General features: G+C 32.6%; 2 protein-coding genes across 2 annotated transcripts; both read right to left on the minus strand.

Moving 5' to 3' along the window:
* Positions 1–479: 479 nt before the first annotated feature.
* LOC118052785 (bZIP transcription factor 44) lies at positions 480–2,008 on the minus strand. The gene has a single exon (XM_035063835.2). It carries the CDS (start codon positions 1,339–1,341, stop codon positions 871–873), a length of 471 nt encoding a protein of 156 aa, XP_034919726.1. The 5' UTR covers positions 1,342–2,008; the 3' UTR covers positions 480–870.
* A 17,976-nt stretch (positions 2,009–19,984) lies between these two features.
* Positions 19,985–23,651, minus strand: LOC118052786 (mitogen-activated protein kinase homolog NTF3). The gene is made up of 3 exons (XM_035063836.2): positions 23,082–23,651; positions 22,225–22,650; positions 19,985–21,113 (listed from the first exon to the last, which is right to left on the minus strand). The coding sequence occupies exons 2-3, from the start codon at positions 22,645–22,647 to the stop codon at positions 20,418–20,420; spliced, it is 1,119 nt and encodes a 372-aa protein (XP_034919727.1). The 5' UTR covers positions 22,648–22,650; positions 23,082–23,651; the 3' UTR covers positions 19,985–20,417.

The raw sequence follows: 23,651 nt of genomic DNA on the forward strand, positions 1-23,651 counted from the left end.
TGTGGACTTGTACGTGTCGACTCTTTACAGGCCGGTTTTCCATGAATTCTTTTATAAAAGATTGGTTTTTCTTTCCTTTTATAAAAGAGAGACTCAAGCGAGCTACAGGCTCCTTGAAAACGAGAGACACTGATAACATTTAAGTTTAAGATACTTATCATTGGATTAAGTGGTTGTTGAAGTATGATTTACAGTATAAAACGTTTGAACAAGTGATTAATCGGTCAATAATTCACCTAAAATATATACTTGGCCTGCTTAGCCAGCTAGCCTAGATGCATTTCACGCTTGCTCCTGGCTTTTCAAGGAAGAGGAGGGGGAGCAGTCGTAGATTTCTTTCTGGTCCATAAAAACGTGCTTGACATGCTAGTGTTGCGTGCGAATATGGTAAACCATCGCTTGGTGACATTTATGGCTGTCTCTTGGCAAATGTTTTTAGCACATGGACAGCCAAGCCAAGAAAAACACAGCGCAAGTCATTGTTCTTGAGAAATATAAAATAAATGATGAAGCCCACACCAGTTATGAGAAATTATATCATTAATTTACCACTTAGCAGAAGACAGAGCACATAGATACACAAATCCAAGGCCTTGCACACCATACTTATAGCGACCCTTTACAAGCCAGAACACTAATCACATTTTCCCTAAATTAGATACATTTTTCTTTTCAATGCGCACCAATTTCTCGTTAATATCATAGTATTATTTCATTCTAGGCCCTAGTTAACCTAGTATTCAACATCATATAATTGAGAAAGAGAAAAGGAAAAGGAAGATGGCCCTCCCTTTTCCTCTCCAATCATTGAGACCCTGAAGAAGACAAACCATAAATTGACCAATTTCCAACCCGTGGAGATGGTGATAATCAATACTGAAACAAATCTGGAGATGCCATGATGGGCTGGTTAAGATAGATCAAATTTAATGGATTCATGAAGTCATGATCTGCACTAGTTTGGAGATCCTCATGATGATCAATTTGAAAAACCCCATTGCTTGTGCTGATATAATTGAGGATCTCATTGAGAGAATCAAGTCTATGGTTCAGTTCCATCATCTGTGCCCTTAAAATAGAATTCTCAGCCTCAACATTCAAGAAGTGTTGTGTTGTGACATTGATGGTTGTAAGGATTTGGTTATTGTCCGTCCTTAGCTGTGCCACTTGAGCCATTAGATCACCCAAGTACTTCTGTTTTCTCATCCTGGATCTCCTTGCAGATTCTCTATTTGACAGCATTCTCTTCCTTTTCCTTTGATCCACCAACATCACCTGCTCTTCAGAGCCTGAGTTTTGCAGCTGAGTGGAACCTGAGGAATTCCCACTAGAGGATGCCATATAGATACAGAAAGACTATATATTTTGCACCAAAAACACTACCACCAACAATAAACCTCGATAAAAATGAGATCTTTATAGTACGGAGAATTCCAACCTTATAGATTTCAAAGACACAGGACCCAGGTAGTGATAATAATATCCAGAGAGTTAAGATAATTGTATATAGATATTCTAACTAATTACTATATACTATAATCCAGGCAGAATTGAGAGATCACTTATGAAAAAACATAGAACCAGTAAAGGAACACAACTGAGAAAGATTGGACAAGGTGGGTTCTGCGTCTGAGAGAGGAATTGATCATAAACCCTGACCGGAGGATTTCACTGACTACTGGAGACATGAACCTCAAACATTAAGATCCAAACCTGCAGCATCAAGATTTTGATAAAACAAGATTTATTTTTGGCAGAGTTACGGCAAGAAATAGAAATTCCGGGGTTTCTGTTTTGGACTCGAAAACTCAGAAACCAGGACTCAAAAAAGAGACAAACCTACAAGAGAGGAACAGAAAAAAAGAGAAAGAATAGCTAAATTACTTGCTGATGCAAAACCAGCAGAACCTTAGAGCACAAAGAGAGCTGAGAAGCAAGAAATCCTGATAACTAAAGGGGAAAGAGAGGAGAAGAGAAGAGATTTTAGATGGAATGGAGAAGTCAATTTATAGAACGAAAGGAGGCGAAGGAGATATAAGAAAATTTTTAAAAAAAAAATAAAAAAAAAAAAAGAAGAGAAAAAGTAAAGAGCATATTATTAGCATAGGAATCTCCAATGAGAGTGAGTTGTTGGCGGTGGCGGTTGATCAGAAATGTAGGGTGGAGCATAGTTGTCATGCATGACATAAGAATTGATTTGGAAAGGGGTTAGGGTAATTATAATATTGGTTAATTCGCTAGTCGTTTATTACAACGGAGTCATTTTTTTATTTTATTTTTTTATGTCAACTTGTTTGAGTTTGTATCACACGATTAACAAGTTCATTGAAATTATTAAAAATCAGGTCTAGTTTATTGTTTTAAAACTTAAATCGGCTTGATAGGTAAATTATAAATCAAGACTACTTTGAATTCAAAATAATAAAAACAAAAATTAGATCAATTCAATAAAAATAAGTTTGACCCGATCAAAACTTAATTATTAACATATTTATGTTTTAAATTTTTTTATTAAAATAATATTATTTTAATTCCTTTTATCTAAAAAAACCAAACTATAATTAATCAACCAAGTTTTAGTAAATTATTATTTAATTTAATTTAACTAAAAACTGGAGCAAATCAAGATCTGCATCCTGAATTTCTCGAACAAAAAAATTTCTTGACAGTACGGACTGTACCATTTATTATTTTTTGTTTTCTTTTGGATCCTTTTTACTAAAATTTTACCACACTTTCACTGCTGTTACCGAGATTAACCGCCCAAGTACAGCTTCTCTTTGACAACGGGTGCCTGCCTATCTGGATGCAGCAGGGGAATCTTGGGGATGGAGGTGGGGTTTGTAATTTGTTCGAGGGTGATTCGGACCTTGCGCGTAAAAGAGATGGAGTTTATATACTTGAGAATTTCTTTTCTTTTCGCTTTTTTTTATTAAAGGAAATCTTTGAAGTTAAAGTTTGCGTGTGGCCGAGATTAAATCTAAGATTTAAATTAGTTGAAGTACACAGTTATCACATCCATAAAATAATAATTTTTTTTTTAAAATGATACAATAATAATTATGTTCTGTACTATAGAAATGATATAGAATTTAGTTATTTAATTATTCATGTATAATTAGTTATTTAGTAATTCGACTATTCAATTATGATTTTGTTGTTATAGTACTCGTTTTGACTATATGGATTTTCAAAAAAAAAAAAAAATACTAACAGATCTTGTATTTATAAAAATGTTTAATCTAAATCTTATAGATTTTTTTGACCTTGTATCAAATATTAAATTTCTTTTTATTGATTAAAATTGAATTTTAAAAAAAATTAATACTCAAACTATAATTGAAAGATAATAAATTATTCCTATAAAAATATATAACATATTTTTTTCACAGTTCAGTAAATTTTAATAATTCTTGATTTTTTAAATATCATATATTTTTTTAAGATCAATGTGAGTCTTCAGGTGAGTTTGCACGCATCTCGATTTATTTAATGGACTCTGAAGTTAACGATCATGTAAGCTTATAGTAATTTTGAGATTTATGAGATTCGTACTTATAGCTTCTAAAATACAAACTCAAAATTTAATCAATTAAACTATATATATTCCTCATAATTAATATCATAATTTTTTAAACAACTTGAAGGAAGTGCTGACTTGGGTTGGTGTAGCATTAAAGATGGATTTCTTATTTTTTATGCTTTTACATCTTATTGAAAAATATTAACAATTAATGCGGTGTATATCCTCACATGGCTCCAATTTCCTAACATGTCGCCTAGAATACCTCTCCCACGACTCTTTGTAATAATAATAAAAAAAGGAGCTGTGTTGAAATGACTGGGCAAGCCGGTTCAAGAAATCTGCACTATTATAATCTTCTACCAAATGTCTCAGCTCAAAAACAATTCGAAGCCATTCAGTAGCATATTCAGTGGGTTGATGGCATATTAGCCGGAGAAGGCCCTCAAAGTGTATTAACAATTTTGGAAGGGAGGTGGTTCACCGGAACGATGTTAATCCACCGGATTGCATGGGCTTTTTGTCAATGCCACATGGGATTTGCATTTGTACGTAGAAGGTAATTAAAATTGTTATTAGCTACTTTATGAATATAATCATTATTTAACAATATTTAACTACATAGAAAAAAAATTCAATATGGGAAAAAAGATAATAAAATTCCTGAACAATTCTCAAATGAAAATTAAATTAAATAAAAATATTATTTTACCTTAAAAAAATAATAATCTAGAAGGGTTTTTTTTTAAGAGTAAAATCATCTTTCTACTGTTAAAATCAACATGGAACAAAGACAAATCTAAAATGAAAACACTACACTTTTTAACTTTTCTTTTAATATATTATAAAAGCACTAGAGCTGAGACATGATTTTGAATGTGTTTAAGAATATAGTTATAGTTGTTTTTAAAATTATTTTTTATTTAGAAAAGTATGTTAATAATATATATTTTTTATTTTTTTAAAATTATTTTTAAGATTAGTATATGAAAATGATTTGAAAATATAAAAAATATATTAATTAAAAAAAAAATAAAAAAAATTTAATTTTTTTTAAAAACTTTTTAAAACACAGTAACAAACGCACTCGAAAAGAACATGCATCTATCTTTTCCCCGGATCTATACTGCCGTAGTAGTCAGATTTATTCGTTAATTGTTTTTTTTTTTTTCAGGTTAATCTAAATTCAAGACCTGTTTTAATGATTTTATAATGGTTAATATAAATTTAATCAGACTACAATACTCATTGTTTTACTTAATTTAATTATCACGAAGATTTATCTTAGAAGCCAGTGAAAAATACTCAGCAGTTTGATTTATTTCCTTTCTTAAGAATCCTCAGTAGTCTGAGTTTGAATAACATCGCAGTAGCGATTGATGAACTGGAGAACGATTCATCAATCTGTTGGTTCAAATCCTAATGAATCTCCGATGGTTTTAGAAAAAAGTCGGGAGGAGATATTGTCAAAGCAACGCTTGATTTACGACACTTGGAAAACATAGTTTCATTCTTGAACAAGCAAATTTTAATTTTTGCAAGTTGACAGGGATGTATACCCACGGAGAAACTTATAACTGGTTTTGATTATTTTTATAATGCTTGTTTTTTAGAATATTTTTTATTTTAATATATTAAAATAGTTTAAAATTAAAAAAAATAATTAAAAAAAAAACACTTTTTAATCAGAGGATCAAGCGGGGTGACACCGAGCTCTTCAGCAAGCTTTTTGAACCCCACTAATGGTGACACAACTCAGGGAAATCAAAGTGCTGGATCTTCCGGTGGGGGACACTGCAGACCCCAGCCATACCTCGATGGTAGATATTCCTTTACTCTTTTTTAGCTTCTAATTTAAAAATATGGTGTAAATTATATTTTTTAAAAATTTATTTATTTTTATTTAAAATAAATTTTATTTAATAATTTTAATTTATTTTGATGTAAAAAATAATTTTTAAAAATAAAAATTTTATTTTAACATATTTTTAAATAAAAAATACTTCAAAATACCACCATTATCGTAATTTAAAACACACATAAAAGTCTAAAGTTCTAAAAGTTGTAATAGAATTCGACAAACCTCTTGGCTCTTGCCCAGATCTCCCAAGATGAATATTGGTGACACCAACTAGCCCGTAATACATTTATTTACCCACCAGTTCTTTTGTAAAATAAAAGGGTCGATTGTATATTTGATCCTTCTAATCTTGACATTTTTTAATGTCACCCTTCAACTTTTATTTTCTTAAAACCCATTCTTATTCTAGTCCGTAAAGGATGTAATCCCCATCATTTTTTTTTTTTGGCTATTCTAAGCACGTATTCTTATTTAGATTCTCTGAGCAATAAAAGTATTAGTGATGGAAGGACCACAGTCTTAGTGGACTAATAAGAGTTAAGAGATGGATTTGATGAAAATAAAAATACAAGAACCACATTAAATAATGGGTAAGTGTGCAAAGTCCTCATATTATCGGTCAAGAAAAAAAACTTGATTAAATATACTAAAATAATATTTTTAATCTTTTACATCAGTAAATTAAAATAATAAAAAATATTGATTTGAAACTTTAAAAAATAAAAAAGTCACCAGGCAAAATAAAAGTGATTTTAAGAGCGGAGTGACAAAATAATTAATCCAAAAGGGACGAACCATTCTTCTAATTTACAGAAGACTACCTTTTTGTAGGCAAATAGGATTTTAAAAGATTAAAATAGCAGCCATGGTCGGAGACACGAGATTTGATTAGGGCGTCACGAGACCAATAGCTTACTGCCGGATCCAGTACTGTCGAAGTGACTACTTGCACTGTCTTAATTGTTGCCCTTTGGTTCCTCCTTGCCAGAACCCTCCAAACTTCCCAAGTAATCATCAATTCTGCAAACTATGTGTAAATTTCACACGTAAAATTAATACTCCCCAATAAGAAGTAATATTAATTAATTAATTAATCTAGGAGCATCAATCACGATACCCATGTTGGATAAACTTATTTTAAAAACTCAGCTACAGATTAGGTCAAAATACATGCTTCATCCATTCCATTTTTATTTTTATTTTTATTTTTATTTATCGTTTTTGAAAATCCAATAGAAATTAACTTCGGTCAACTTTTTTACAATTTATTTCAGTAATTAAAATTTCAAAGATTAAGTTTTAGGAGGATTAAAGTTTTTATTTTTATAACCATTGTAAATTCTTATCCAGTATAAAATAAAATAAAATATTAGTAAGAAATATGTTAAATTTACTTTTGAAAAGTTACAAGGTTCCATAAAATTGGGACAAAAGGGTGATAGACGAATGGATTTTGTGCATCATCATATAGAATCTATTCACCTTTAAGTAAATGTCATGCTATTATTCATTGATTATTTGAATAATGTACTGGATTAAATTTATTCAATAATTTTATAGACCACATTGTTCTAGCATATCAATTTGATAAGATTTTTGATGAGTTTAATGGGATTTATTAGCATTATCCATGTTGTAGATTTGACAACACTACTGTCAAAATTTTGGCTAGTTCATGGGTCTAATATGCAACACTACTGTGACCCTACCACATGGATATTCACATTCATTTGAAAGTTATGCAAATCTTTGATTACATGATGGAGAATTACCCTCTTCGTAATATTATTCAAATCTTATTCTGAGAAAAGAAATATCGACTATATAGCTATTTTTTAAAACCAATTTCATAGAGATATATTCCTTCTCTTACAGGTTTCTGTAGATCTTCTACACTGGATATATATATATATATATATATAACTTTCTTGCAATAAATTGAAACGAATGCTTAAAAATGATTTGTTGCTTGCTTCAAGAATAATCCAAAGAGATCTATGGTGAGACATTGCCGATTACGTGATCACTACTAAAAAAACACGTCCCAAGTCACAACAATCTATATACTGTATCCCCAATCAAAAGACAAAGCCAACTCATAATTAAGGCATGTTTTCATTGGACGTCTTGTGGGAGCTAGAAGATAGTACACTACATAAAGCAACACCGACCTTGATTTTGATCGAGACCAGCCACAAGTGTTATTGTGGCATCAAACTAGATTAATATCCCAATTACAAATGAAATACAATTTTCTTGTTTAGGGATAAAAGTGTTTGAGAGTATTGAATTTTTTTTTTGTGTTTTTTAAAAATATATTTCACTTGAAAATATATTAAATTAATATTTTTTTAATTTTTCAATGATTTTGATATACTGATATATAAAAAAAATATAAAAATTATTTTAATGTATTTTTCAATAAAAAATATTTTAAAAAAATATCATGTGACTCTGTACTAAAATTTTCTATATATGTATGTCACAATTTTTCCTGCAATAGATCTGATTATGGGCACCTTATTTTCAAAGTAAAGATTCTTTTTGATCCAACTCAAAAAAAAAAAAAATCAAAACAGAAGCTGTCGTAAAAATGAGATGCAATTCGGTCCACACAAGAAAAATCGCCGGGGCGCATAGTCCATAAAACTGAACCGTGAAGAACAGGAATAGATATCTCTGCGTTGCTAAGTTCCTCGATTGGAAACTGAAATTTCTTCCGCCCTTAACCCCTCATGTATTTGCCTCGAGAAATTTAGGGTGTAATTCTTCCTCTTTTTGTTAGACTTTAATATAGTAGGGTTACGTCAATTTCCATATCTTTCCATCATCCTTGGGCACCGGTATTATTCATTTATTGACTAGTACGGTGATCTTGATTGTTCCCTTTGACTGGCCCCACTCACTGGAATAATCTCCTTAATTTCGTGAAGAACCAGTCGCACTAGGTCTCGGGGCACCTGCGAAAGCAAACAAGTAGCGCCTGTTATGGCTCTGCATTCTGTTTTGCCACTGGAATACCTCATTGTCAGTTGAAGGATGGAAATATGTGGGATATGGTATTGCAAATTCATTTCTCCATGAGGTTGTTTCAGTTGACAACGCCGTCAGGTTCATAGATTCAGGCAAGGTCATAAGCTTTGCTACCCCAATCGGAGTCACAGTCAGTTTGTCTTCGAAAATCCCAAGCAATCCTACCCGAAACAAAGAAAAGGTCTCTTCTCCGCATGCTTAGCCATTCAGGCAGCTGCTCAGGCCACTTGACAAGATCGATCAGAACCTAAAGAGTTATGCTGTAACCCCAAATTAAGGTAGCGTCCGACACCCAAGCCAGCATTGATGAACGGCATTTAAATGGCATTGGCGAATGATGAGTTATTAGTCAAACACTTGTACTTCTTCATCCTCTCATGAAATCTGACTTCCTGTTAAAGAACCAATTCAACCCAAAAACTTAAGCTGTTAGGTGAGGCCCCAAGATATGATTTATATTATTCTCTAACACACCCCCTCAAGTGAAAGCCCTTTGGACTTGAAACTTACACAGGCTCATATTACCTTGTGCTTAATTTTATCAAATAAATGAGGATGGTGAGATTCGAACTCGTGACCGCTTGGTCATTAAAGCTCTGATACCATGTTAAAGAACCAATTCAACCTAAAAGCTTAAGCTGTTAGATGAGGCCCCAAGATATGATTTATATTATTCTCTAACACTTCTAAAAGGAACTGGCTGGTTGTAAATTATTGCAGACTTCGTATCATCACTGGTGCTTAATCTGTATATCTGCCTAGCAGACAAAGCAATTATTGCAAGATTTTCATTGGCGCTCTTCGTTCTGTCTAAAGTACCCAGGTTATAATTCTGATCCAGTGGCTAAATTATGATTATTATTTAATTAGGAATGGGGATATAGCTCTTGTCTAAAGTCTGCCCACTATTTTGAATGGGGCCTTTTGTCAATTTGAGCTTAAATGTGCTCCCGTCGTTGGTATATAGTAGGCCTAACTCCATACCAAACCTTAGCCTCTTTCAAGATTTGTCAACCTAAAGTCTCTAACGCATAAAAAAAGCATGCTGCAATTCTACTGAACATTTATTTTTCTTCAACTGGATGCTAATGAGATCTGGATTACACAAGGAGATAGTACGAATCCTCCAATTCCCAAATCTTCCACTGCGACTCTCAAGCTCTTGAGTACGATATTTTTAACAGGGACTCAAGTCTTAACATAGGGCTTTGGCGAAGAAGGAACTGAGATGTAATGTGATTACGAAGTTCCAAATCAGGGGGGGCATGTGTAAGAGAGAATTTAAGAACATGTAAGATAAAAATGCTGTACACGATTATGGCTTAACCTTTAAGGAGGGAGCAATAAAGGGGGACATGAAAACTTAGTGGGTTTGTGATGAACTGTGACCTCAATAAAGTTAAAGCATTCACAAGTCCTTCATAAGCAGATTAAAGGGAGAACAGGGTGTTCTATTGACATCTTTCATGCTTTTGGTATGGGCAATAAACATGCAGCTGCCATCACTAAAGTAAAAGGGAAGGAAGAAAAGACATCAATGATGACAATCTCATCTGATCTTACTATGATTTTTTTTAATGATGTATTAATATGAAAGCTAGAGCCACATTACCAAAATTGCAAAAGAGTTCAGTACAAAATAAATAAAAAAACAAATATAAATATCATCTAATTGGACCACATTAGAGTACAATCCAAGTCTATACAAATCTGTGCTTGGGATTTTTAATCTTGCCAAGCAATATAGAATAATTAAGTTGAAAATTAATTGATTAGTTAGAGAGTTTATCCTGAAATATAAAATTATTCCGGACTATGAAATCTCCCTTCGAACAACTATGATTCCTGATCTTTGTAACTTGTATTATGTCTATTCTTACAACTTGCATGCTGGATCGTTTTAACTCGATCCTGCCCGATCACTTTTATCTTGATAATGACCTCCCCTTGTAAGCACCAGAATTTGATCGTGGCTTTGGAAAACAGGCTTACCAACGGAATCATGGAAAGTGAAATAGCATCCTACCTAACAAAACGTCTAGCTAGAATAGACCCCATGTTGTAGAAGGGTCAGGTAAAACAAACATTGGATTAGAGAACGACGTCGTACACAACATGTGGATCTTACTGTATAGCACTACTAACGTCCAAACACTGTATATATATAATTGAGAGAGACATTGTGATCGAATTGGGTTACTGAAAATATCAAGATCCACCTCAATAATTGTTGAAGTGGCATAAAGTTTGGGGAATGCTTTACTAGGTATTGCTCTTGGTGATTTGGAATGTGTCCCTTTAAGATAGAACAACAGTACAGAAGAACTGCAAGATTTGTGCCTGAAAAATAAAGTCGCACTGTTGACAACTTGGTCCGAAAACTAAAGATAGAACACCACATGGGTGGATATTCTTGATGGGTTAGTTCGGAGGCAAGGCACTAAGGTTACTTTGGCAAGTCTCCATGCTGGGGTAGGAAACCTTTTAAAAGTATTCTTTCTGTTGGTCGTGATATCAGGGTTGGCAAACTTGAAAGATCCCAGTCAGTTGCTTAGCTACCTTGCGCATATGAATTTAGCTAGTCTTGATATTAGAAGGAGAATGGTGATTTTTCTTCACCGAGAGTTTAATTAAGCTGCTTGACCAAGTTACTGATATTACAAAATTTACCAAGAAATGAAAGCTGAGGTGAAGCAGAGAGTCCTTTCAAAGGTATGTGGTTAGAATCCGAATTAACTTGGTTCAAACTCAGCATGTGTCGGAAAGGTTAAAGAATTCAAAATTGTACTTCTTACTTCTGAAAAGCATGCACAAAGACTAGACCAGGGAAAAATTTATTACGTCAACTTTGGTTGGCCCTAGGCATCCCATTTAATCAGTCTTTCCATCAAGTATGGAGATTGACTGAGCTTTTGCCTCCACTGAGGAAATTTCTTTTTCTACTGGTTACTTTGCTCATGTGTAATTTGAGTAAGAGGAAACCTAAAACTGATCCCCAAGCAATCTATTTTTCAATTGATCTCCAAACTAGAAATTTCGTCGTCTGAATCCCCTGTTTTTCATAATTCCTCAATTGAGTCCATCATATATCTTAATTAATTTTCAATATGCATGGATGAGTCCATAACTTTTTTTCATAATTCCTCAATTGGGAGCTATATTGAGAGTCAATAGATAATTGGAAGACTAATTAATTTGATTTTTTTCTTCAATAGAAAAAAATGAAGAAAACTCTATATAGATATTGGTGAGGCGGAAGCCTTTTATGTCCAAACTACTGCATGCGTACAGCTCTCCTTTTTTGCTCAAATCTCGATATTCAGGAAACAGCTCCAATTACCCCTCACAAGAACAGGGTTTGCCAATTCACAGCAGCCCCACTCGTGACCCATGACAATAGCTCTGAGATAGACCGCCTGCATCTTGATTATACGTGGCTAGAATCCTGTGGTACCAAACATTCATATTCCCATTTCCATGAATACCTAGCTCATTTACTCACGAAGTTACATCCCAACTTCTGGAATGCATTTTTCAACATGAAAAATCAACAGGCAGTTGAATATTTAACAGCTAGCCCCGCAAAAATCCTTTGGTGATTATACTTTTGTTCTTTCTCTATCATTATCATCAGTGCTTCTTCCTATCTCATCTTTCTTTTATCTCCTCCTTTTTTTTTTGTCTGTTTGCCCCTCACATAATAATAGATAGCAGCCTCTATCTTTTCTTCATTGTTGCTGCTGGTTCTAGAGTTGAATTCAATGTACATCATCTGCATTCAATTGGTGATGGTTCAAAATTAACAACGAATTTCGTGGTTTAAATTAAAGGAGAAAGAAAAGACAGCCCGTGAAATGCGCCAAATACCATGCATAGTTCTACGTACGTAAGATTTATCACACTTTACTTTTCCTAGTTTTCCTCAAAGTTATTTTGATTCCAAGGACGCTGCGGTCGGGGAGCAGGAGATGGAGCTCATGAAATTGTAACCATGATGGTCGGTTTGGTGGGGTCAGCCGGTCAGATCACCAGTGACAATTTATTTCAGCTTTTGCAAAAGGGGGCTTAAAAAACAAGTGTTATCAGCTTTTACTTTTCCCGATTCTTTTGAACTTAAGATTTCTTTTGACCTTTTACTTCCTTTATTTGAGTTAAAGCACCTTCTATAATATGGGAGATTAGATTAATCCCCTCCACTGAACCAATTTTACTCCAAATCCAACACTAAAACTGAATTGATATTGTTAAAAAAAATTCATCAAAATTATAAAAATTAAAAAGCCAGGCCAAGCATTTGTGTTTGTGGATAGTGCAAGTCTTGATCACGACTCTTCTGTCCCTTCCTATCGTCAATTTTAATATCTTGCACACCCACACACACTTGATGCTTTAAGTTTAGCCTTAGCGTGCATGGCAAAAGCCTCCATCAGTTTCCACCTTTATCCTCGTACGGCTTTCAAATTTTCAAAAAATCACATCATATATCTTCAAGAGCAGACAGCGTTTCCTCCCCAAGAACTTGCTTGTACGTGGAAGAACAGTGTTAAAGTGACCATCACAAAATCAGAGTAAGATATGGGAGCTGCTGCCATGTTGTCTTTGTTTGGTGTACGCACGTAGTGCCCACCCTAGCTACGACTAGCTAGCTAGGGTTCCTCGGCACCTATATTGATTCCTCGCGAAATTTGCCTTCACTTTGAAGACTAGGAGCATCAAAAATAATTTTGCTATAGAAATTTATTTATTTTCTTGTTTGTGTAATTAATATTCATGTTTGTACATTATAGATTTTAGTGAGAAAAGCTCCTAGTTGGTGGGTATGGAAATTATGAAACGTATTTAAACATGCTAGCTACCTATACCTCCCCCATACCTACCTCATATTAATTGCGTTCATCAGGTTTGGAGGAAAAAACTTTACTCATCAGGTTTGCGATGGGTTCGAAGAGTCTTTATCAACAAAAAAAATTACATTTTTTTATGTTCGCTATTACTATTTTAAGTACATATAAATATTAAAATTTGCCATAACTTTTATACATATTTAAATATAAATAATCAGAATATAAATTCAACAATAAATTAATTTATTTTAAAATATCAATCATTAAAGAAATATTTAAAATAAAAAATAAAAAACAACACACACATATAAAATTGAATATGGGTTTTTTACAAGACAAGTGCTCTTGTACCCTATGCCCATCTTAATTTACTCATCGAAGAAAAAAATACCCTTTGTACCCATTTTTTCAGGTCGATTTTATCTAGTGCCCATAAAAAAAGGATAATTTTGAGATTCAGCATAAAATTTAAATTTAATTAAAGACGATAATACTCGCCATATATGTATGTATATATCTAATCAAGCTCTAGATTTCACCAAAAAAAATAATAATCAAGCTCTAGTTAGCCCAAGCATCCAGCTACCTCTATAGCCTGGGGATTGAGTTTTAATCATTTTTTTTTTGTAATAGAGATGCGATTATTTATATTGCTGTATATACAGGCTATACTTTGGCCACGTCATTGCTTAATATATGTGTGTAAATATTCAATTTAAATTAAGACTTGATATATGTCAGCTCTGTTTAATTACATAAAAAATATTAATTTAATATTTTTTATTGCTAAAAGTTGAAGTTAAGGAGAATACATGTTTGGAATATATTCTAGAGGCTATAATTGAATGAATCAACCCTCCCCTCATGTAATATATATATATATATATATATATAGGTTTAGGGTTGTACATGGTACTAACCATGTAGTATACTATACATGATCAGAATCCTATATAAAATAAATACATGATAAATATAAATATACATAATAAACATTCCATAATACTAAACTATGATTTTAAGCAAACATCTTAAAGCAAGAAGATGGTATTTTAATCTGTCTTCTCTTCCCCGATTGGAAATATCCAATTAAAATGGTTCTCTCCCAAAATGGATACACCAACCAACAAGCCCCGGACCAAAGCCATATTCTATGATGCTACTTAAAAAAAAAAAAAAGATTTCCTCAACTGTTTGAATTAAAATTTCTTACAGAATATATAAATACAAGGAAAAAGTAACGTATAGATTTTTGTGTCAAATTACTTTAAAACCCTAATTTTGGTGTGAAGGAACCTCCATCGGTATTTTAAATTTGAAATACAGTTTCTAAAAAAGAAAAAGGACAGCAACGTTTTGAAATTTTATCTGTTTGGTTATTTTATTCAAGATCATGATTTGATTTCAGTTTGTAGTATCTCTCCCGTGCTTATATTAAAAAAAAAAAAGAGTTAGATTTAAATTTAAACTATTGTCAAGAATAATCACATTCTAAGCATTGAAACAGTTTCAGTGGAAGACAAGAAGGAAATAATTCAACGATGACTCAAGATTCATGCATTTTCCATTGTAATGGCAATCTATCAATCAAATCTTAAAAGCTTTAACAAAGCTAATCCAGATTGGCTGCTCTATCTCGCAAATCATGTGTGATTGTCTACTGTAAAACTATATATTTGTATGTACGCTAGCAGAAAAGGCTTCGGAAGCTGACAAAGAATCCCACAAGCTTGAACGTACGTACCCACTATATATATATATATATATATGCATTTCTTTTCAGGATCCAAGAAGCTTGTCTCTCTCTGCCAAACTATCGATTATTTGCGTTCACACTGTGCTGTATAATATTATAAACTATTTACTTGGTTTTACTTAACGAGTTTTTTTTAGTTAAAAGGATTTTTTAACATAATATTATAGCTCTGCCTAAATGGTCAGAAATTTAAACTTTATTATCTCTATTTCTTTCTAATTAAACCTGGCACTCTCTGTTCCTTTTAGGACTTTGCCCTCATTCTAATAAAAAATGTATTTTAACTAGCTAGAGAAAAACTCCAATATGATTTATAAAAAACTCACCATTTGAAATTACATTCATTACCTTACCACGTAAAGACTAACAATATTATTGATTTAAAAGTGTAACTTAACTGATTATGTTTTGCATTTATTTTTTAAAGGTCATCAGTTCGAGTCTCACGAATTTTAAGATTATTAAAGACTTACATGATCGTTAATTTTAGAGGCCTATGAGATTAGTCGAGTGTATGCAAGCTAACCTAAACACTCATGTTAATAATAATAAAAATATTAACAATTGGTCAAATTTTAAGTTTGTTTCTTAAAGGTTACTAGTTCAAATGCCACAAAACTCATGACCATTAAAATTTTTATGTGGTCATTAATTTCAGTACCTCAGGAAATAAATTGAGATACGCGTAAACTAACTCAAACATAAAAAAAATAACCAGCAACATTAAGAGTCTGTTTGTTTACGCGTTCAGAATCACGTTTAATGTAAAACGCAGAAGGCAAGTGTTTGGTAACAGAAAAACCACTGATTACTGTTCAACTAATTTCTGTGTTGGGAATGCAGGCTTGAAAGAAGCAGCTGAAAGCTGCTTTTCTTGCACTGTTTAATGAATAAATTTAATTTAATTGCACTGTTCACGTAATTGCACTGCAGTTGATTTTTTTTTTTTAATTTAATTTAATCTAATGAGTTAAGTTTTTTTTTTAAAAAAAATAATTAGTTTAGAGTGAATTTTATACTTGGTACTATTTTATCTAATTTTATTATACGCTAAAACAATTATGAAAACTGTAGTTCTTGTCGGATGTATTTTGTACGTAATGGAATTGTAGATGGTTTTAAAGAGTAATAAAAAATATTTTTATATTAAGTATGATTTATTTCATGATATAATAGCAATAGTTAAATCCACAATATTTAAATTAAAAATCATCAATATTAATATATATATATATATATATATATTTAAAAATTATTTTATAACCTCAATTTCAAAAGCATTCTTAACCAAACACATTAAACTACTTTTTGTTCAACCTCAATTTAAACCACAGTTTTAACCAAACACCTATTTTTTCAAACCAACCTCAATTAAAAGCACTTTTTATAAAAACAACTTTTTTCAAACCACAACCACAGCAGCTACCGCAATACCAAACACACTCTAAAACTTTCTAATAAATAAATCACGTTTAAACACATAATAAATGACCAAAAAGTGAGATGAGATTGCAACAGATGCCATTGTTATTCGTTCGAAAATTCCCACGGTATATAAGATTTATTGACAAAATTTTGAAGAACCATGTTATCGGTTGCATTTGGATAATATATACGGTAAAAGATGCAAATATATAAAAGACAGAAATATATTAAATGAATTAATTTTTTTTTTTACTATTTTTTGAATAAATTTCTGTACGGGAAGAAATACTCTATTCCTCTTGTATTCTAAAACAATAATTAAATGCTACCGCAGTTAGCATTTAATTATTGGTACGAGCCCTGTATCTTAAATAATAATTAACTTGGTACGAGCCCTATGCATTTAGTGGCCGTTTATTTACGTAATTCCTTCTGTATTTAAAACAACCACAACAAACAATAAGTTTAATTATATCAAAAATATAATTTAATTTTGATGGGGCTCATACAAATTCACGTTTTACACACGAATTTAGTTGCTTTTTTGAAATTTAATTTTTCACGCGAACAATGCAAATGCTTTTTAAAATAATTTTTTTTTTAGTGTGTTTATTTTTTGTATATATATATATATTTAAAAAAAAAACTAGTTTAGAGTGAATTAAATTCACTTGCACTATAATATCAAATCAATTTTATTCCTGATAATATTGTATCTAATTGAAGTAATAGCAATAGTTAAATCCATAACATTGAAATTATTTTATAACCTCAATTTCAAAAACACTCTTAACCAAACATATTAAACTACTTTTTATTCAACCTCAATTTCAACCACAGTTTTAACCAAATATCTATTTTTTCAAACTAACCTCAACTAAAAGTACTTTTTATAAAATAATTTTTTTCAAACCATAACCACAATAGTTATTCCAATACCAAACACACTCTTAAACTGGTACTGGAGTGACCAGTGAGTATGACAGTCAAGAGTCGATGCTGAATGTGTTCACATAGCACCTATAACTTCTACATACCATTTGAATAAATATAGCGTGTTAAATATTACATAAAGCTAACAACATGGTAGTACAATAATCAGCTTAACAAATAAAACTCTAAATTATGTGGGTTTTTTTTTCCTACTATACATGGTTTTATTTTTTATTTTATCATATATTATTTCTGGATTAACTTTGTAAAAGTTTTTGTATTTTTTTAATTTGGCCCTTAAATCCAGTGATTTAATCCTAATTAATTAAAGATTAACTAATTTTTGATTTTTTTTTTTATAAAAAGATGAGATTAAAAGAAAAGGAAACCATAATGAAAAAGATACACAAACATGGGTAGGCATGCTATAAATTTCATAAAAAATACACTTTGTTTCTTAAACTTTAAAAATCATGCAAATTATATAATTATAATACATACCTCAATATTTTTCTAATTCAATTTTTTTTTAGTTCATGGTTGATAAAATAGAGAAATAGGTCATTGTATTTCGATAGTAGAAAAAAATATGTTGTTAACATTGATTTAAGCCACTAAAATATATGATATTTGTTCAAATAATTTCAGTTGATAAGGGATGATCGTATTAGATGTTGTTTTACCTTTAAAGTTCATGAAAAAAAATCTAGACTCAGGTTAATTTTTGGTTTGGAGTTTATTTCAGTTTTTAAAACTATTTTTTAGGTTTTTTGAGGCCATACATGGATTTATCATGGTTCTTATGTTTTTTTTTTTTACGGTTTTTATAGGTGTTTTGGGTCAAAAATGTGTTTTTGGGTAAAAAAAACTTATATCCTAATTTTTAGACAATTATAATGGTTAAAATCTATACAAATCACACAACACGTTGTCTGATTTTTTTTTTTTTTTTAAAAAGTCATCCACTCTAGCTGCAAAAAAAAAAGAGTAATGAGCTAGGTGGGCTAGGCTGCCCCAACAATACCTGGCCTTTGTTTTTTTTTTTAATAAATAGGTTTTTTTTTATATTCTTTAAATTTATATTTAAATTAGTATACATTCTCTCTCTCATTTTGTTTGAAGAGTTTCTTTTAAATGATGATTTTTTTTTAAATTATGCATTTAGATTTGAATAGTTTTTATGATTAATGAAATAATTTTTTTTTATCTTTTATCTAGATGAACTTTATTTTTAAAAATAAAAAAAATTCTTATTTTCAGATATTATTTCTAATACATGCAGCCTTGCAATGAAATTTTTTCTCCTTTTATTTTATTCAATTAATTTAATTTATGTTTCTAATTCTATTATTATTTGCTTGAATAAAAAAATATATTTTAATATAGCAAACACAATTGGGTAAATATCTTGTCATTTATGATTAAATATCTTAATCTAAAATTATCACTTGATTTTTCAAGATTTATTTTAAGGTATCATTAATGATTTTATTTATTTATTTATATACATAGTTCTCGATGTAATTAATTTAATTACATGTATATATAATATAAATTTTTTGATTTAAACTTAAATTTTTTAAACTACAAAAATACATTAAAAAAAAGTATATAAATTTTTTTTTTATAAAAAATAAAAATATCTGATAATAGTGATGTGTGCAGCACGCGTGAACCGATCAGTAGATGAATGATTGCGTTTATTTACTGTGGCATGGCACGCTCCAAATCTCATCAGCGTCTCAGATGAGTTTTCATTTAAGTGGTCGACAGAGATGGCCCCTCTCAAAAAGACGTTTGGTGGATGGTTGAAGCCCCCAGCTGGTGAATCTGGCATTTAGCAAAACTAGTGCCACGCAGGTGAATAAAAGTGCCGGTGATGCCAATTTAAAGGTATTAAAATGAAAGCGGTTTTATATATGCATTGATTGCCGGCCGGCAAATTGACCTCTAGAATCCAACCGGTCCTACTCCTGAACTGGACCAATTTTTTTTTTTTTTATCAATTCAAAGTTCACCGGGAGTTCAAAACATGATTTGTTTTATTTATATATATATAAAAAAAAAACCTAAAACAGGATCATTAGGATTGACATGTTCAATTTATGACCCAATAACATGTAGGACTGAAGCCTGTCTTAAAATTCACATGACTAAAGCGATATACATTTCTAAGGTGTTCTATTGCAAGTGTTTATGCCATCTAGAATCTGCGTAAAAGATCCCTAATAGCCGAATCGCAGGGGGAACAGAGGCTACTTCTCCGAAAACAACAGCCCTGAAAAATCGAACCTTTGAGGCCTTGATCCGGAGGTGAGAAAGAAAAGGTCCGACTCCCATCCGCCGTATTAACAATAGAAGCCCAATAATAGGTTCAAGGCTTGGGCCTTAAATCATCCAGCTGGCCTGGAACAAGGTTCATGGAACCCCCTGCTCATCGCCTTCAATTAGAAACCTCAAACCTTTTTGAGGTTTCTTTCATTGATAAAAATGGGGGGACTCAAAAGGAGACCTCCACTAGGAGAGCACCGATAAAAGAAGTAAAAATTCAAGCCAATAACTGAGAAAAAAAAGTGGTACAAAAAGTAAATATGCAGACAGGAGGAAAAAGATGTGAAGAGGTGCTGTCACGCACCAGCTTATTACTCCTACATGTTTGCTTATTACATGGATAAAAAGCGAGCTAGAACTAGTTGTTCACTGCCCAGCACTAGCAGTGAGATTTCTCACTCGTGAAACCAGGTCACAATTACCTTCAGTTACTAAGTTTACAAATGAAGTTTTCCCAGAATCGTACAAAGACACACCTATATACAAGCTGAAAGGGCCACCTACCTTTCAGAGCTCAAGCTCATAAGCATGTTCTTGAAACAAAAATTAGTCATATCACGCCCAGGGCAGCGGGGCTGGCTTGTGCGTGCTTCTTCAAGATTATTAAAACAAGAAGGGAAACAGAACATAAACAAAAGAGCTAGTACAACCAACCAAAATCTCGGTTTAAGCAAAATAACCCTCTTAGGCCTGCAGAATTAACAGACAAGATTAGGAGCGCACCTCACCATTGACTGCCGCGGCTTCAGGGTGGTAATGAAGCATCTCCTTCCACATCATCTCTCGTATCATCTCTTCCCCTAATTCCTCATCTATGTCAAGATCAATTGGGACCTGTGCTGGAGGGTTGCTGCTGGGATCATATAGCAGAGACATGTAAGGGTGTTCCAGTGCTCCGGTAACAGTAATCCTTTTTGATGGGTCAAAAACGAGCATTTTTTGTAGCAGATCAATTGCCAAAGGATGTGCATTAGGATAAAGGCGGGAGAGGGGAGTCCCAGGAGAATAAGGAAGTGACTTGATATATTTCTTTGCCTTCGGGTTATCAATAAATTCAAGATCCTCCTCCCTCTGACTTCCAAGGATGCTCATGATAAGTTTAAGCTGATTGAGACATTCTGTGCCAGGAAAGATAGGCTTCCGACCAAGAAGCTCTGCAAAGATGCATCCTACAGACCAGACATCAATTGATGTCCCATAGTTATCACAGCAGAGAAGGAGCTCTGGAGCTCGATACCATCGAGTGACAACATACTCAGTCATGAATTGGTTCTTGCCATTGCTAGTACGTGCCAGCCCAAAATCACAGATCTTTAGCTCACAGTTCGCATTAATGAGAAGGTTCCCAGGCTTTAAGTCACGATGCAGAATATTTGCTGAGTGAAGATATTTCAGACCACGAAGCAACTGCATAGAGAAGTGAGAATCATAAAGACTAAAAGACCCTAGAAAAAAAACCATTTGAATGCCACAAAATATGTCACTGGGACATGAAAATCGAAAGCCTCAAGAATAGGGAAGTATTTAAACAGTAAAAAACTAATAATACAAAAGTGTGGTGATTCAAGCCAGAAGTAGAACAAAAACTTTTGAAGGAGAAACACAAAGTGAAATGCTAATGTGTAAACATTCCACATTTTTGCAGCATGAAATCAAATTCCTTGGACTCTACTGCCAGACATTACTGCAGGAACAGGACTAACTACACAAGCGGTCACTTCTTAAAGTTATCAAGACAAAATAATGATTTCTCCAAATGTAACAAAATAACAATACCATGAGAAACATGAAACGATATTGTAGGACCTCCTATGGTCCTGAACGTTTGAACCTAGGCACTAAAAGTGCAAGCCTCCTGAAAATAATGATCAATTGTACAAGATTAAAGTATTAAGCCAAGAAAATTCAAAGATTGATATCTTAAAAATTAAAACTGGCACTATGGATAGCATTCAAATCTTCATCTAAGTGAATATCACAAGGGCAATAAGGAAACACGGCACATAGAACATCTACTCAAGAAATGTTAAGAAATACCTAGTACACTCTATACTGAGTTGCGACAGGTGAACATACATCTAACCACTGAGTTAATTATTACTTCCATAAGCTAAACCATAACCTAAGCAGGATAGTTATGATGTTGACAGATAGATATTAAACCAACAACAAGATGCATTGAAGCTACCCTTTCCCAGTTGTAAAATACAAAGCTTACATCTGACCAGAGATAATTTCCACAGGCCAAAGCCAAGGCATAATGAAGAGAGAGGCCATAAAAGAAAATTCTTAAAACTCCACATTTGCAGCAGCTGTTAAATAATCGCATGCAAATTTTACCCAAATCCAGGTAACTCAAGCTTTTTAGAAAAAAAATTCATCAAGTGATTTGCAATACCACAAACCTATAATAATAGACTGTAAAGCATTTATTAACCCCCCCCCCCCTTTTTTTTTTCAAAACTCTAACCTAAACTACAAGAAAAACGTGTTCCACTACTAGACAGTACTTGTATACCTGAAATAGGAAGTATTGGCAGTGCTCATTAGTAAGTGCTTGAGAAGACTTGATAATTTGATGCAGATCTGTATCCATGAGTTCATAAACCAAATAAACATCCTTAAAGCTTCTCCTTTGTATGGGCATCATCACATCTTTCAAAGCAATCACATTCTCATGTAGCAGATGCCGAAGTAGCTTCAATTCCCTTAAAGTTCTCAGTGCATCAACACGGTTCTCAAAAGCGTTGTGTATCTTTTTAATCGCAACTTTCTCAGTGGTTTCTCTATTCACAGAAGAGCACACAATACCATAAGCCCCTCGACCTATAGGCTTGATGGGCACATACTTTGTATCGATCTCAAACAAAGTTTGCCACATTGAATAGTAATGCTTCCCCTGATTCCTAACCCCATTTGGTGGCTCAACTGGTGTTGCCATTCCCTGCAATACATTCATTCAATTCAACCAGAGTCGCTCAAAAAACACTAAGAACATTCTCAACTACAGGGATTCCTTCAAAGGCCAAAAATGGGCCATTATATTTTAACCCAACTTGTGAGTATTGAGGCTGTCTTCATCAACAAAATAAGGGCACTTAGCATAACCACAATATCAGGTAAAGATCAATTACAAAGCTAAGCATTCAATGCACCCAAAAAAAATCAACTTCTTATCGTTTCGGTCCAAACGCACCAGCAAAGAAAGATGGGGTTCTAACTCTCTATCTAGAAACGCAAAAGCAATTGAGCAATTAAATTTTTACTTTGCCGATAACACTATCAGAAAAATCATGAGAAAAAAGTCTGAACTTGAATAATTCAAAAGTTACAAAAAGGGAACATTTAAAAAAAAAGAAAAAAAAAAGGACTTACCTTTACTGGTCTTATGTGATCTTCCTTGTCCAAAGAGAAGAAAAAAAATTCACAATTCGCTAAGCCACATCAGAGCTCACATTAAATAAAATCTCAAAGCTCAAATTCTCCCTCAAAAGCAACTCAATCTCTGCAGAAACAAAGCAAATTTATTTCCAAATTGACCCTCAAGCATCACTAAGAAGTTCTCCCATTTTGAACAGTTCCAGCTCCTTCACTAATCACTTTCGCGCCATAGTTTGTACGGATACGGATCCTTGGTGGGTTTATTGAAGCTGTGAGAGTTGGATCTCTGGTAGGTGTGTGTAATTTTGTCAACGATGGTTGAGATTTTCTGCAGCGCATCAAGATTCGTTATCTGGTAGAGATCAGAATCAGACAGACTTAGTAAAGAGAAAGTAAAAGACAATAATTGTTCGTTGGAGAATTTAAAATGAGAAAAATGTTAAGGTACTTAGGATGTCTTTTTTTTTTTAATTATTTTTTATTTTGTTCTATTGTCATTATTATATTTATTGGATCACTCTCTCGCTCGCTCCGGCTGGCTTTCTCTCGTTGCAACGACTGGTA

Source organism: Populus alba, chromosome 2, assembly GCF_005239225.2.
Source record: "Populus alba chromosome 2, ASM523922v2, whole genome shotgun sequence".
In the NCBI taxonomy this organism is placed as follows: domain Eukaryota; kingdom Viridiplantae; phylum Streptophyta; class Magnoliopsida; order Malpighiales; family Salicaceae; genus Populus; species Populus alba.

What these genes read in the sequence shown, in the direction of transcription:
- LOC118052785 (XM_035063835.2), bottom strand. Translation starts at nt 1,341, where the DNA reads ATGGCATCCTCTAGTGGGAATTCCTCAGGTTCCACTCAGCTGCAAAAC.
- LOC118052786 (XM_035063836.2), bottom strand. Translation starts at nt 22,647, where the DNA reads ATGGCAACACCAGTTGAGCCACCAAATGGGGTTAGGAATCAGGGGAAG. An exon ending in GCCAATACTTCCTATTTCAG is followed by an intron (nt 21,114 to 22,224) that starts GTATACAAGTAC and finishes TTCTCTATGCAG; the next exon opens with TTGCTTCGTGGTCTGAAATA.